The 12,283-nt window shown below is 35.6% G+C and overlaps 2 protein-coding genes across 8 annotated transcripts in view; one reads left to right on the forward strand and one right to left on the reverse strand.

The window, feature by feature from the left end:
* The window catches only part of ulk4 (unc-51 like kinase 4), a 210,911-nt gene extending 210,202 nt beyond the window's left edge, over positions 1–709 (reverse strand). For 3 of the 6 annotated variants that reach the window (XM_079894055.1, XM_079894050.1, XM_079894052.1), the window contains exons 1-3: positions 444–525; positions 217–354; positions 28–127 (exon numbers count right to left, since the gene is read on the reverse strand). In XM_079894055.1, coding sequence (XP_079750181.1) covers positions 28–127; positions 217–354 — 238 coding nt within the window. In that variant the 5' untranslated portion in view covers positions 444–525. Of the gene's footprint in view, positions 1–27; positions 128–216; positions 355–443 lie in introns of all 6 variants that reach the window. The other 3 variants (XM_079894053.1, XM_079894054.1, XM_079894051.1) reach the window with 2 other exon arrangements.
* Positions 710–1,510: 801 nt separating this feature from the next.
* The window catches only part of trak1a (trafficking protein, kinesin binding 1a), a 74,787-nt gene continuing 64,014 nt past the window's right edge, over positions 1,511–12,283 (forward strand). For both annotated transcript variants that reach the window (XM_079893820.1, XM_079893818.1), the window contains exon 1: positions 1,511–2,024. The gene's annotated coding sequence lies outside the window, so the exon portion shown is untranslated. The remainder of the gene's footprint in view (positions 2,025–12,283) is intronic.

Raw genomic sequence — 12,283 nt, forward strand, 5'->3', positions numbered from 1 at the left:
TTAGATTCCAAAGCATTAGGATCTCACCTGTGCACATCTCCACCACCAGCCACAGATGGTTGCTGGTCTCATACCATTCATAGAAAGATACCACATTCTCATGCTTAATGTCATGGGCAAGTCTCACCTGTGGAGATGATGTGACATGTATCAAACACACAATGTGCAAACTCACTGTTTAAAACAAATAGCTGAAGAAATATTAAGTTTGCATACATGGTTTGTTAATTCAGGTCTCTTGGATTTGTCACTGCAGATGATGGCCACGAAATGTATGCTGCCTTTCCTTCTGCCCTTATAAACAACTGATCTGCTACCTCTCCCAATCTCTTCATACAAAATAAAGTTCTCCATCTACGCAGCGATAAAAAGCATGAACATTAAAGCCAGAACAACCGTCTAACCAGCCAGTGTTTAGATGCATAATAATCACATAAACACACCTGCAGAGACTCACGTGAGATTGCGAGCTCGAGCTCACTCGCAGTTCACAGTACTAACGTTAACCACAAACACAACTTCCTGACCAAAAAGGCACTACATAAATTCAATAGTACACACACGGACCGATTAACACCATATTTAAAACATGTCCCGGTTCTCCTTGTAATATTTGAACATTTTATTGGGGTTAAATACGGGTGTAGCTTTCTTTTGTACAAGTGTTTTCTTACGCGCGGGTCGGCAACTGACAAACGAACACAAAATTAGAAGCGAAACTAACTCGCACGAGGGTGAGTCATCTCAGTCACAAGACCAAAGCGTTTAAAATAGCGATTTAAATTATAATTATATTATATAATTGCATTATAAAACATTATAAATTGAAAAGGTTTGTAAAAAAAACAACCCCCGCATGCCTTTTTACTATCTGTTTTCAACTTTCTAATATTCCTACACCCCTACTACTGGAAGATCCCTAGTTGCTAGGATACAGAAGAGGACGCACTTTTGCGTTTAGGAAACAGATTCCACTGAGCATGCGCATCCACAGCACCAGCCATTGGTTGGATACCCCAGAATCCGGTTACATTTCACCTTCTTCTTCTTCTTCTTCTCTATTTTTTTTTTTTTTTTTTAATATTCAAATGTGTCCAATGTTTATTATATGATGTAACCATATACATTAATATTCGCTTTGCATTTTGAATTAGGTTATCGAGGAACTTGAAGTAACCTGTGTATGTACAATAGTCTATTCCTAACTGTTACTTAAAGTTTGGTTTTATTTCTTTGCATTTTATTTTATGTTGGGTATTGCAGTTCGTATTAAGTAACATTGCTGACACTTTTATCTGTCTTTGTGTGTATGCAAAACAATCAAAGCAGACTACTCTTACACTGAAATTTAACGTGCACTGCTTGATTATAAAGAGAAGGAATAAAAACAGTCAAACATGCTGTCTTTACATGTAGTTGTTGTGAAAGAGTTGCAAAAGCTCGGAGGATGGGGAGTGGCGTCACGCTCTCAGAGAGAGAGAGAGAGAGAGAGAGAGAGAGAGAGATCAGTGTTGTGTGTCTGGGGCGGGGAGCGTGTAGCAGCGTGTGATACCGGCTTTTCGGGTGAGATTCTGGGCATCATAACGTCCTTATTATTGGGAAGAGCACATCTTCTTTATTCGTTCTTCTTTCACCCAGAGAGCTTCATTGAGGGGAATTACAGATGCTCAGATCTCCTAAAGGACAGAAAAACCAAACTGAGCAGGATCGCTGTGCTACTTTTCATACAGCAGGTCCATTGAAAGGGAGCCGGCCGGGGATCACTTTGTTTTCGGGTGATTACGAAATAATGTCCACTACGTCGTAAAAAGTTTGCCGATTAAATAGCCTACGGAGTAATTTGGTTTGACAACTAGCAGGTTCTAAAAAAAAAAAAAAAAAAAAAAAAAAAAAAAAACAGGATTGTCTTCAACGACTTAACGGTTCGACTTAACAGCAGGTTTAACGTTCAAGTAACGTTAAACCTGCATCTGATCTGGACTATTTTGTATTATTTTTGCCTAAAGGACAGCCTTCATCGAATGGTAAGTTGACACACACACACACTACATCATCACCTCTGATCGTCTAAATATGTTTAGCCATTGTGTATGAATGCTGTCTATTATCCTACACCTGACTGTGTCCCAAAATCTAGTGAGCTGCCTAACTAGACAGCTGACTGGAACGCGCATAATGATGCCAAAAGTGCTGCACGCGTTGATCATTTAAGTTTTGAGACACTTCCATGGATGCTGGTTTTACTGGTCCAGGACCAGGCTGATCTGTTGGCTCGTTTTATATGGATTTTTAGGGCACCTTCAGCCTGGCCAGACTGGGAGACCATCTGAAGACCATATTAGCCAGGCTAGGAGACCAGAAAACCACTGTAGGCTCAGTGGAGAAACATCTATCCTATGACTTCATGTCCAGTAAACTTCAGCAAGCAACTTTTAATAAGCTCTCACTACAACCAAAGCAGATTATGGAATCCGATTACAGCAATCTCATTTCTTTAATAGGCCTACTCTTGAGATTTGATTTGATTCGTGTTAGAGCAGCTCGTGTTCAAACTGTGTTCATACTTGACCTTTCGAGTACACTATAAATCAAACATTTACATTGCTTTAACTCATCAAAATAAGTAAAGCAATTAAAAAAAAAAGTTATACAAGATTCAACTCAGTTTATTTAAGTTGAAATGACTTAAACATCCAAGTTGATTGTACTTAAAATTTAAGGCAGCAACTTTCTTTTCTAAAGACTGACAAGCAGCAATACTTGACTATAAGTAATATTTGTCTACTTATTTTTTAGTTCTGAGCCTAAATTTGCTGATTCTTGAGAGTATATCAAGTTAACCTCATCAGATGGAAAAAGTGAGAGTGATACACTTTACAAGCAGATGGTATAAAGTTCATCTGACCCCCTGGTCCTACTATTTCAGTGACGATATCACACAAGTCTTGTGCTCATCAGGACAGGGTTACTGGCAAAAATAAACATGATGAAACGTAAGAGGTGAAACTCTCCTTTAGCTATCCCCAGGAGTCCCCAAGTATAGGTTATTACCATAAATATGAATATTTTCAAATGTAATGTTTTTCTCTATACAGTAACATGCTTACGTTTATTTGCAAGTGAGTGATTCAAAATCATCTGACGTCATCTTGTAGGAATTCCATTGATTTGTAATGTTAAAAGCTGAATATATGATGAATACTTGACAAAAACATGGTGATGGTATTAGCTGCCATGTCTCATGAAACATCAAGTTACTTTCACAGCTGGCTGTGTCCCAGGTTCTGCTGATCAGATTTAACCTAGATCATGACATATTCACAGCAGTGCTCCTGTAAGGTGGCGTAGTGTTCAATGGAGGATCGTGTAGAAATGTGAAGTGAAACAGAAAGTGTGTGTGACTTTTAATCCTACAACGATTTACAATCCTCATGTTGCATAATAGCATCATATGCCCAAATATAAGAATGTCTGTTTCATAGTTCGCAGCAGCTGTGTCATCCCTAGAGACCAAGAAAGCAAACCGAGAGAGAGAGAGACATGAGCACACTTTTTTTTTTTTTCCTCAAGGGTTATTTGTTTCTGCATGTGTGGTTTGCGTTCATGAGCACGTGTGCTTGAGTTCATGCTATAACGGCTGAGATGGGTTACGTTGAGTCATATGTCCTCTCTCATAGAGTTCAACAATAACTAGCTGCACGGGTAGTGGTGTATCTGCACGTGCTTGGCTTTTTTCATATTAGAGTCAACTTAAATGATTTGAGGAAACTCATTCCCCCAGTTTAATTAATGTAATGGTGTCTAACAAAACTTATTGTATCAAGTTCATCTAATGTGGTCTTCCTACTGAATTAATTAAGTACAGATAACTTAAAACGCAAGTATACCTTAAAGGTTAGTTCACCCAGTAATGAATATTCTGTCATCAATTACTAACCCTCGTATCATTCCAAACATATAGCCTATGAGACTTTTGTTTATCTTTGGGACACAAGTGAAGATATTTTTAATGAAATCTGAGAGATTTCTAACCTTCTATTAAAAGGATGTTTACACGACGACATATTAAAAACGGAAACGTTTTTCCTTTGTGTTTTTCATGTACAGACAATACATTGTCAAAATGATCCCCATTCAGATCCACGAAAACGACAAAAAAAGTGTATTATTCTGCCAGGCCAGTAGTTGGCGATGTTGTAAAGAAACACTATGCATGGAACACATAATACGTGTGCACATGACGTCACCATTTTCACAATTTCACGTTTTTTTAAGTTTACACATTTTCAAAAAAACTTGCACTTTGAAACCTGTTTTCAAAAGTTTGTATTTTCAGGCCCCCAAAACTCTGTTGTCGTGTAAATTAACGGCCAAAATGCTTAAAAAGTTTCACATGAAAACTGTTGTGTAAACGGCCCCAGTCTATTCGCCCAAAACTCTGACGCTTTAAATTAAACGTTCATAAAGAGATTGTAAAAGAAATCCATATTATGAATCAAGCATTTTAATCTGTCTTCTGAAGAGACATAATAAATGTGTATGATGAACAGATTTTATTTAGGCTTTTATTCACATATAAACATTGATCAGCAAACACACATGAGAACTCAGATTCGGTAAATGGAAGCTATAGCACAAACACAAGTTATGAGTTTGGAGTGACATGAGGTTGAGTAATTGATGACAAAATGTTCATTTTGGGTGAACTATACCTTTACTACTGCTTTCTTATTGCTTCACATCAACAGCTTTATTAAGGTGGATTTAACAGCACATTAACCATATGTTATCAGTAAACAAAATACAATTATACACATTTGAAATGTTCTAGAGTTCCCTAGATATATTTTAAAGTACCTTTGAGTATGTATATTTGGGATCCGCAAATATTAAAATGTTGCTGATTCAGATGAGCCAATAAATAATTATGTTGTGACCAATAATCATTCAAACATTAAAATTTAAAAGAAGAGCAAGTGAACTTAGTCATCATGACATTGTGAAAAAAACGATACTATTCATTTTGAGGTTTGCTGAAGTTTACATGTGAGAGTGCTATTAAATATATTAGTGATTTTAAAGATAAATGTAACTTTAGGCTACATGTTGGTAAAGGTGATCTATATTTATTGAATACTGGCCAAAACTGATCCAAATAAATTTGCTTGCCCAATTGCAGGCACATCATCATATGTATTTTTGATATCTTGTCTATGATTCTCGAATTACGAGGCATTATAGAATTATCCATAACCTGTTTGGTAGATAGACATCTACATTTTTAATAATGAGTTGCTTTTTACTAATATAAGCAATGTAACTGATAGCTTGCTCCTGTCTGATCAGGGCTCTTTAAAGGCCGCCTTTAAATGCACTCAATTGATTTGTCTTTAAGAGTTTTTCTGGGTGCGCTTTGTTGTCTTTCTTTTGGTTGTAATCTCAATTCAAGGGGAACTGAGTTAAGTGATCCTCCTGAGTTACTCTGTCCACTATCTACCATCTGTGTTGTCATCACATGATAAGATGCAGGATATTGAATTCGAGTTATGTGTAATCTTGTTATATTTGTGGCTTTCCGAGCATCACATTTTCGGGTCTGTTTTATATTTCAGTATCAAGATTTTTCCAGTTCCAGTTCTCATACAAAATTGTATTTACATCCGCACACTCGTACACCAGAACTCAGTTTGGAGGATCGTAATTTCAGCTTAATCAAAACAGCTAATGTATAAACTCAGTCGATTAATATGGAAGTGTCATAGCAAAGCTGCAAAAATACAGCCACGTGCTATTAATAGAGCGTACTTCCTGTTTCTTGTTCTTAGCTCTTCTCAGACAATTTGAAGTTTTAGTCGAAGAACCAGAGAGAACCCACATACTGTATGCACTACCAATAAAAATTTGGGGTCAGTAAGAATTTTTTTTTTTTTTTTTAAGTTATTACTTTTATTCAGAAGCGGCGCATTACATTGATCAAAAGTGACAGTAAATAATTTACAATATTACAAAAGATTTCTATTTGAAATAAATGCGGTTCTTTTTGAACTTTCTATTCATAAAAGAATCCTGAAAAAAAAAAAAATCAGCATTTCCACAAAAATATTAAGCAGCACAACTGTTTTCAACATTGATAATAATCAGAAATGTTTCTTGAGCACCAAATCAGAATATTAGAATGATTTCTGAAGGATCATGTGACACTGAAGACTGGAGTAATGATGCTGAAAATTCAGCTTTGCATCAAAGGAATAAATTGCAATTTAAAGGTAGCATATATTAAAATTAGGGCTATCAAAAGATTAATCGCATCCAAAATAAAAGTTTTTACATAATATATGTGTGTATACGGTGTATAATTATTTTCTATATATCAATACACACACATGCATGTATATATTTAAGAAATATTTGCATGTATATACTGTGTATTTATATTATAGATAATTTATATTATATATAAATATTTTATATATAAATAACACATTTTTCTTAAATATATATGCATGTGTGTGTATTTATAATATATATAGAAAATAATTATACTCCATACACACACGTATATTATGTAAAAACTTTTATTTTGGATGCGATTAATCGCGATTAATCGTTTGACAGCCCTAATTAAAATAGAAAACAGTTATTCGAAATTAACAATATTTCACAATATTACGGTTTTTACTTTTACTTTCAAAAACATTTAAAAATTGTATCGATCCTACACTCTACATTTATTTTTTTTATATATAGTTGAAGGTTTCTGCCATGTTCTGTCAGAGGTTGAGAAGACATATAAAGCCTGGCTACATCTATGGATTATTTTTTTATGTTTTAAAATTGCTATTAATAAGGTATTTGGATTTCTAAGAGTGTTTACACGACGACAATGTACTAAAAACTGAAATTTTCCTTTGTTTTTCGCGCACAGGCGACAACTTTATCAAAACGATCCCTGTTCACACGGATCTGCGAAAACATTTAAAAACGCTGTATTCTGCTGCCAGGCCAGTAGTTGGCGACATCACTTTGTAAAGACACATTAATGCATCTATAGACTGAACACATAATATGCATGCGCATGACATAGTTTACACAAATTCACGTTTGTATAGTTTACACAGAGACGATAACGGTGTCGTTTACAAAATTTGCACTTTGAAACCCGTTTTCAAAAGTTTACGTTTTCAGGCTCCCAATATGCCGTTGTTGTGTAAATGAACGACCAAAAACAGTTTTAGTTGAAAACGGTGTCGGGTAAATGTCCTCTAAGGTGATGTGACATTTTTTTTAGAATTATAATCAGTTACTCTGGGTATATAATCTACAACAAACACTTATCTTTTTTTCTATTTTTCCTTTAATCACCCAGATAAAACTGAAGAGAGACTTCAAACAGAGGCACATTCACAGATGATAATAGATCAGTGATATGCTGAATAAATCAGGAATTTGTTTAGTCACGTATCCAACACCGGTCCCACAGTGGTCTCCAAGCAACCGTAATCCAATCAGAATATTTCTTTTTCTGTAATAAGGCAGGGCCTCCTTTCCTTATGAAGGAAATAAGCACATATCAGCCTTAAACGGACTAGAAGAGATGATGTTTCTAATGAGCTCTTTTCATGCTTTCCAAAGATCCGCTTTTGTGTTTAAACTTGCTTCTCTGGATTCTTACCCAATCACAGAAATCACCTAACACAGGGTTCATGCCATCGCCTCTCTCTCTCGGAGCGCTTGGGAAATACAAGGCCTGAGTGGAAGCCAACAAAGGCTTGAGGAGGAGAGCTGGATTTTGCAAATATTTTCCACATCATTTGCTTGTTGAACCAGCATGCTTGGGAAAGTGAGTGGCAAAATTACAAGTTAAAGGCAGCAAGGAGGGAAATTAATGTGGCCAAGGTTAATAAGCTGTGAGTCCTATCTCTTTATCTTAAAGAGTGCTCCTTTGTGTGAAGTGTGAGGGTGTGGTGGGGGTAGGTCTTTCACCCCTGTCCCGTGGCCTCCTCCTGAATGGCCCCTGCATTTAAAGACAGTCCCAGAAACATAATGGAAGGAAACTGCTTGTCCGAGACAGAGTTTGAGTAAGGTAAAGCTCTCTCTCTCTCTCTCTCTCTCTCTCTCTCTCTCTCTCTCTCTCTCTCTCTCTCTCTCTCTCTCTCTCTCTCTCTCTCTCTCTCTCTCTCTCTCTCTCTCTCTCTCTCTCTCGTTAAACTTTGTTGGAGCATTGAAGCTTTTATATAGCATTAGGGAAAAGCAAGTTAATTCTACTGTGAAGTGAACTGAGCATACACTTTATTAATAGTGTATGGACATCTTTCTGCACATGGTTGGTGGATAATGTGTTTTTAAGGTCACATGATATTCCCGAAACAGCCTTTTAGTTTGTCTGTTAGGCAGATTATTGATTCCTGCTTGAGTTTCGGTTAAATTGATGTAAATTGAATATTGTTGTGTTATAGGGTGAAACTCAGAAACCTATCAAGAATACACCCAAATCATATTTTAACCTTAAAACAAATGTTTTTCTTAAAGACGATTGAATGAGGCATCCCTACCCATTATTACAACTATAATTTAAAACAAAAAACGTCATTCTCATTGATAAAGCAGGTAAATTATGCTATTTATCATTCATAATATAATTTAATTTAAATGTAATCATATTAAAATAACACATAAACATTGTGTATGTATGTCATGGTTGTAATTTCTGTAACTATTTGATTGAATTGAGTTTTATTAATAATAAGAAAATCATTGTGACAAAGAAGACAGAATGATTGTCATTATTGTACATTACTATAATCGTGTAAATAATGTCACAATTCAAACAGATCTTGATGATCCTAAAAATTGGTGTAATTTAAATTATAAGATAGGCTATATTAGAACTATAAAAGGGGCATTCCTGTGATTCTGTAATATTTCAGTCCCGCAGACATTTTAAAGTGGTGGTTCACCAAAATGAAATGTTAAAAGCTTTTCACAATACTTTGGTATGTCAATTATGATGAATAAAAATATTTTTTTATCATAAAATAATGTATTTTTCTACCGTACACCAAGCATTTTGTCATGTCCCTGAGTAACTTCACTGAATTTGTACTTTTATCAATCTGTAGAAGTTACTAGGATAAAAATATATATAATTACTTTATTATTGCATTTGTTTGTATTTTTGAAATAATATTAATTGTATTTTTTTAATATATATATATATTAGGTAGGTACCTACCTCCTAACATATTTTAGAGGAAACAGTGATCAGTTATGGAAGAGATTGTGCAGTCTATTGGTTGGCATGGGAACTAAAATTCCCACTCATAACACCAGCATGAGGCATTGTTTCTGATGTGTGGTCCTGTTGAGTCAGCAGATGTTTTGTTTTGAGTACACACACACGGCATAGAATTCTTTGAAGTGTTTTTGCCTGCATCTGATCTTTATACCTGAGCTTTATAGACAGACAAGAGGTTAAAAGCGTCGCATATCCCTTTAGAACATGAGACGGCTCTGAGCTGCAGGAGTGCAAGAATGGTGTTGAATGGAGACCAAACCATTGGGGAGTTGTGGTGAATGTAGTCCATTACTCACACATTGACTGAATATCTTATGTTATAGCTGAAAGATCCCAAAACATTTGCTGAAAGATGATATTTACTAATAGAACTGCTGGTATTCAATAGGTAAACTAATGAGTCAACGGGCCAAAAAGCAGCATGATATGAAGCATCACAATCAGGGCAGGACATCCATTTAGTATTGTAAGCTGTAGGTCTGAGGTGAGAACAAAACTTGTTTATTATCTGTCTGAAGGCTTTGTTCAATCTAAATGTGTCAGGTTTAAGGTCAGTAGGCTAAGAGTTTTAATGTCACAGCTGGCCTTCTTTTGTTTGGGTTGTAATCGGGATGTATTGGGATTCTTTGTTTTTAAATAGGAGTGGGATTCTGGCTCAGTATCACCATCCTGATAATGAACACTGAGCAGAATTCTACCATGTGGTTTATTGCCAAGGGTTTATTGCCAAAAACATAGTTTTGGTTTGACCATAATAGTCTTGTATGTGTTAGACATGTCTAATTTTACACTTTAAAGCTTTGGCAAAGGTTTTCTGACAGATTAAATGTACATACAGTATGTACATATTGGTAAAAAATTTTTAAATGTTTTTTTTTAAAATTAGTATTTTATGCTCACCACGGCTTACAAATACAGTCAATCAGTAATATATGGGCTGGCAGTAGATTAACCACGCACTTATCGTGAAATTAAGCATAAACCATTTATCTTGTTTAATTCTGTCATCATTTGCTGTATATCTAGCAAAGTAAACCAGCTGATTCTCACAAAACTTATTTTTTTTGATAGGTAGGCCTAAATGTAGGTGTCTTTCCAAAAAAGGACACTTAGAGACTTTGAGACAAATTTTGAATTAATCGCATGTGTTAACCAGTAACCATTACTCCAGTCTATATTGTCACATGATCCTTCAGAAATCATTCAGATATGCTAATTTCGTGCTCAAGAAACATTTTATCTGGATTATTTGATGAATAGAAAGTGAAAGGATTTCAAATAGAAATATTTTGTAACAACATCTGTCACTTTTGATCTGTCTGATTTGTTACTACCCTTCAGAAGCTACTTATTCATACAAAATAAGTACAATTTACCCAATATCTAACATTCATATAAAATTATTACTATAAAAATGTCACTCTGGGACTTTGAATTGATTCAAATAAATGAGCTGAATTTGCCAAATGAATTTGCCACCTTGATCATGTTTAAATCAGACATTCAAACATCACTTTCTTAGTGCTGTCACACTTGCAAGGGTACTTGTTGTGAATGATTCGAATGAAAATTGCAATATTCCCAATGTTGTTTAAATTTGCCTCCAATTTGATGTTGATAAATTAAGGCAAGTATTAAGTAATCAGTATTAAGGCAAGCACATAATAGGATACAGTATGTGCTCTTTCAGTGAAGGGTGTGTGTGTGTGTGTGTGTGTGTGTGTGTGTGTGTGTGTGTGTGTGTGTAAAAGTACAACATTGTGCATTGTGAACAATCAGCTACACACTCCAGCATACAGGAAGTCCCCTCCACTGCAGTGTTGTGTTGTGTCCTATTCCCATGCTGCCGTTCTACAGTAGGAGCTGCTCTGAATGGTGTAATCAGCCGAAACACAGGTGGTCCAGGCCATTGTTTAGTGCAAAATACAACAGTAAATCTGATTAAGAAATCTAGGGAGGTGCAGTGAAGGATCATTCCTCATTATGACTAAATAGGAAAAACATTCAGAATTTCCAAACACTACATTTGCAGCATTGCTGTTAAAGTAGGCTTTCTTTTTGTTAGTATTATATAGTATAATAAGGTGACTAGTTTGCACAAAGGCTTTGAGAGTTAATATTTGCACATGGCAGCTGGTTATTATGATGTCATGATGGTCCCATTCACAGTTTCTTGGATCTGTGTGCGGTTCTTTGAAATAATTGCCGTCAGAATGATTAGGCAATGCCTGTAATCGCTCGGAGACAGACATTTTATGGTCTGTACGGGGTAGAATTGACTTTGATATGAACATGCTGAATCTTGTTGCTTTAGGCACAAAAGCACAAATAGTTTTGTAATCCTGTGTCTGTTCTTGCTAAGTGTTTGAATTTTAAGGTGGATGCAATGTGCTCATGTTAAGGCAGGTTTGTTTTTATAGCAGATTGCATTCACGTGGCCACAACACAAGACCTGCCCCGGGCTGATGATGTCATGAGAATTCTCCTGACACATGGGTGACTCTTTTAAGTCAACATGAAACAAGGTTGCAAGTTTACGATAGTCTTTTCTTCACTATAAAATGTTCATATGAATTTACCTTTGAACAGTGATTGCGAGGTCAAATTTGGAGGTCAAAAGTACCATTGTTTTCTCATGTTTTGCAGAAACTGAGCAGTTGATTAGGTTTTGTACATAATTATTTTAGAATTATGCATGCCTTTTGATACATGCATGGGGCGCTATGATTTTCGTGGTGCAGAAAATACAGAAATTCAGTCATACAATTTTTCAACTCAAAAGTAGGGCTGTACACTTAATCAAATCACAATATGGACTAGTGTCTGAATGACTGTGAAATTAAACCGGAAATAAAAATTTAATTTAGTTTATTAAATCAAAAATTTAAATATGAATCCTGCGTGTCTCTGTGTGAATGAGCGGCACAGTTTTGTCTACTACACATACTCAAACACGTGTGATATGGTGTTTTCAGCATCTGTCATCTC

This window comes from Squalius cephalus (genome assembly GCF_949319135.1).
Source record: "Squalius cephalus genome assembly, chromosome: 15".
Taxonomy (NCBI): Eukaryota; Metazoa; Chordata; class Actinopteri; order Cypriniformes; family Leuciscidae; genus Squalius; species Squalius cephalus.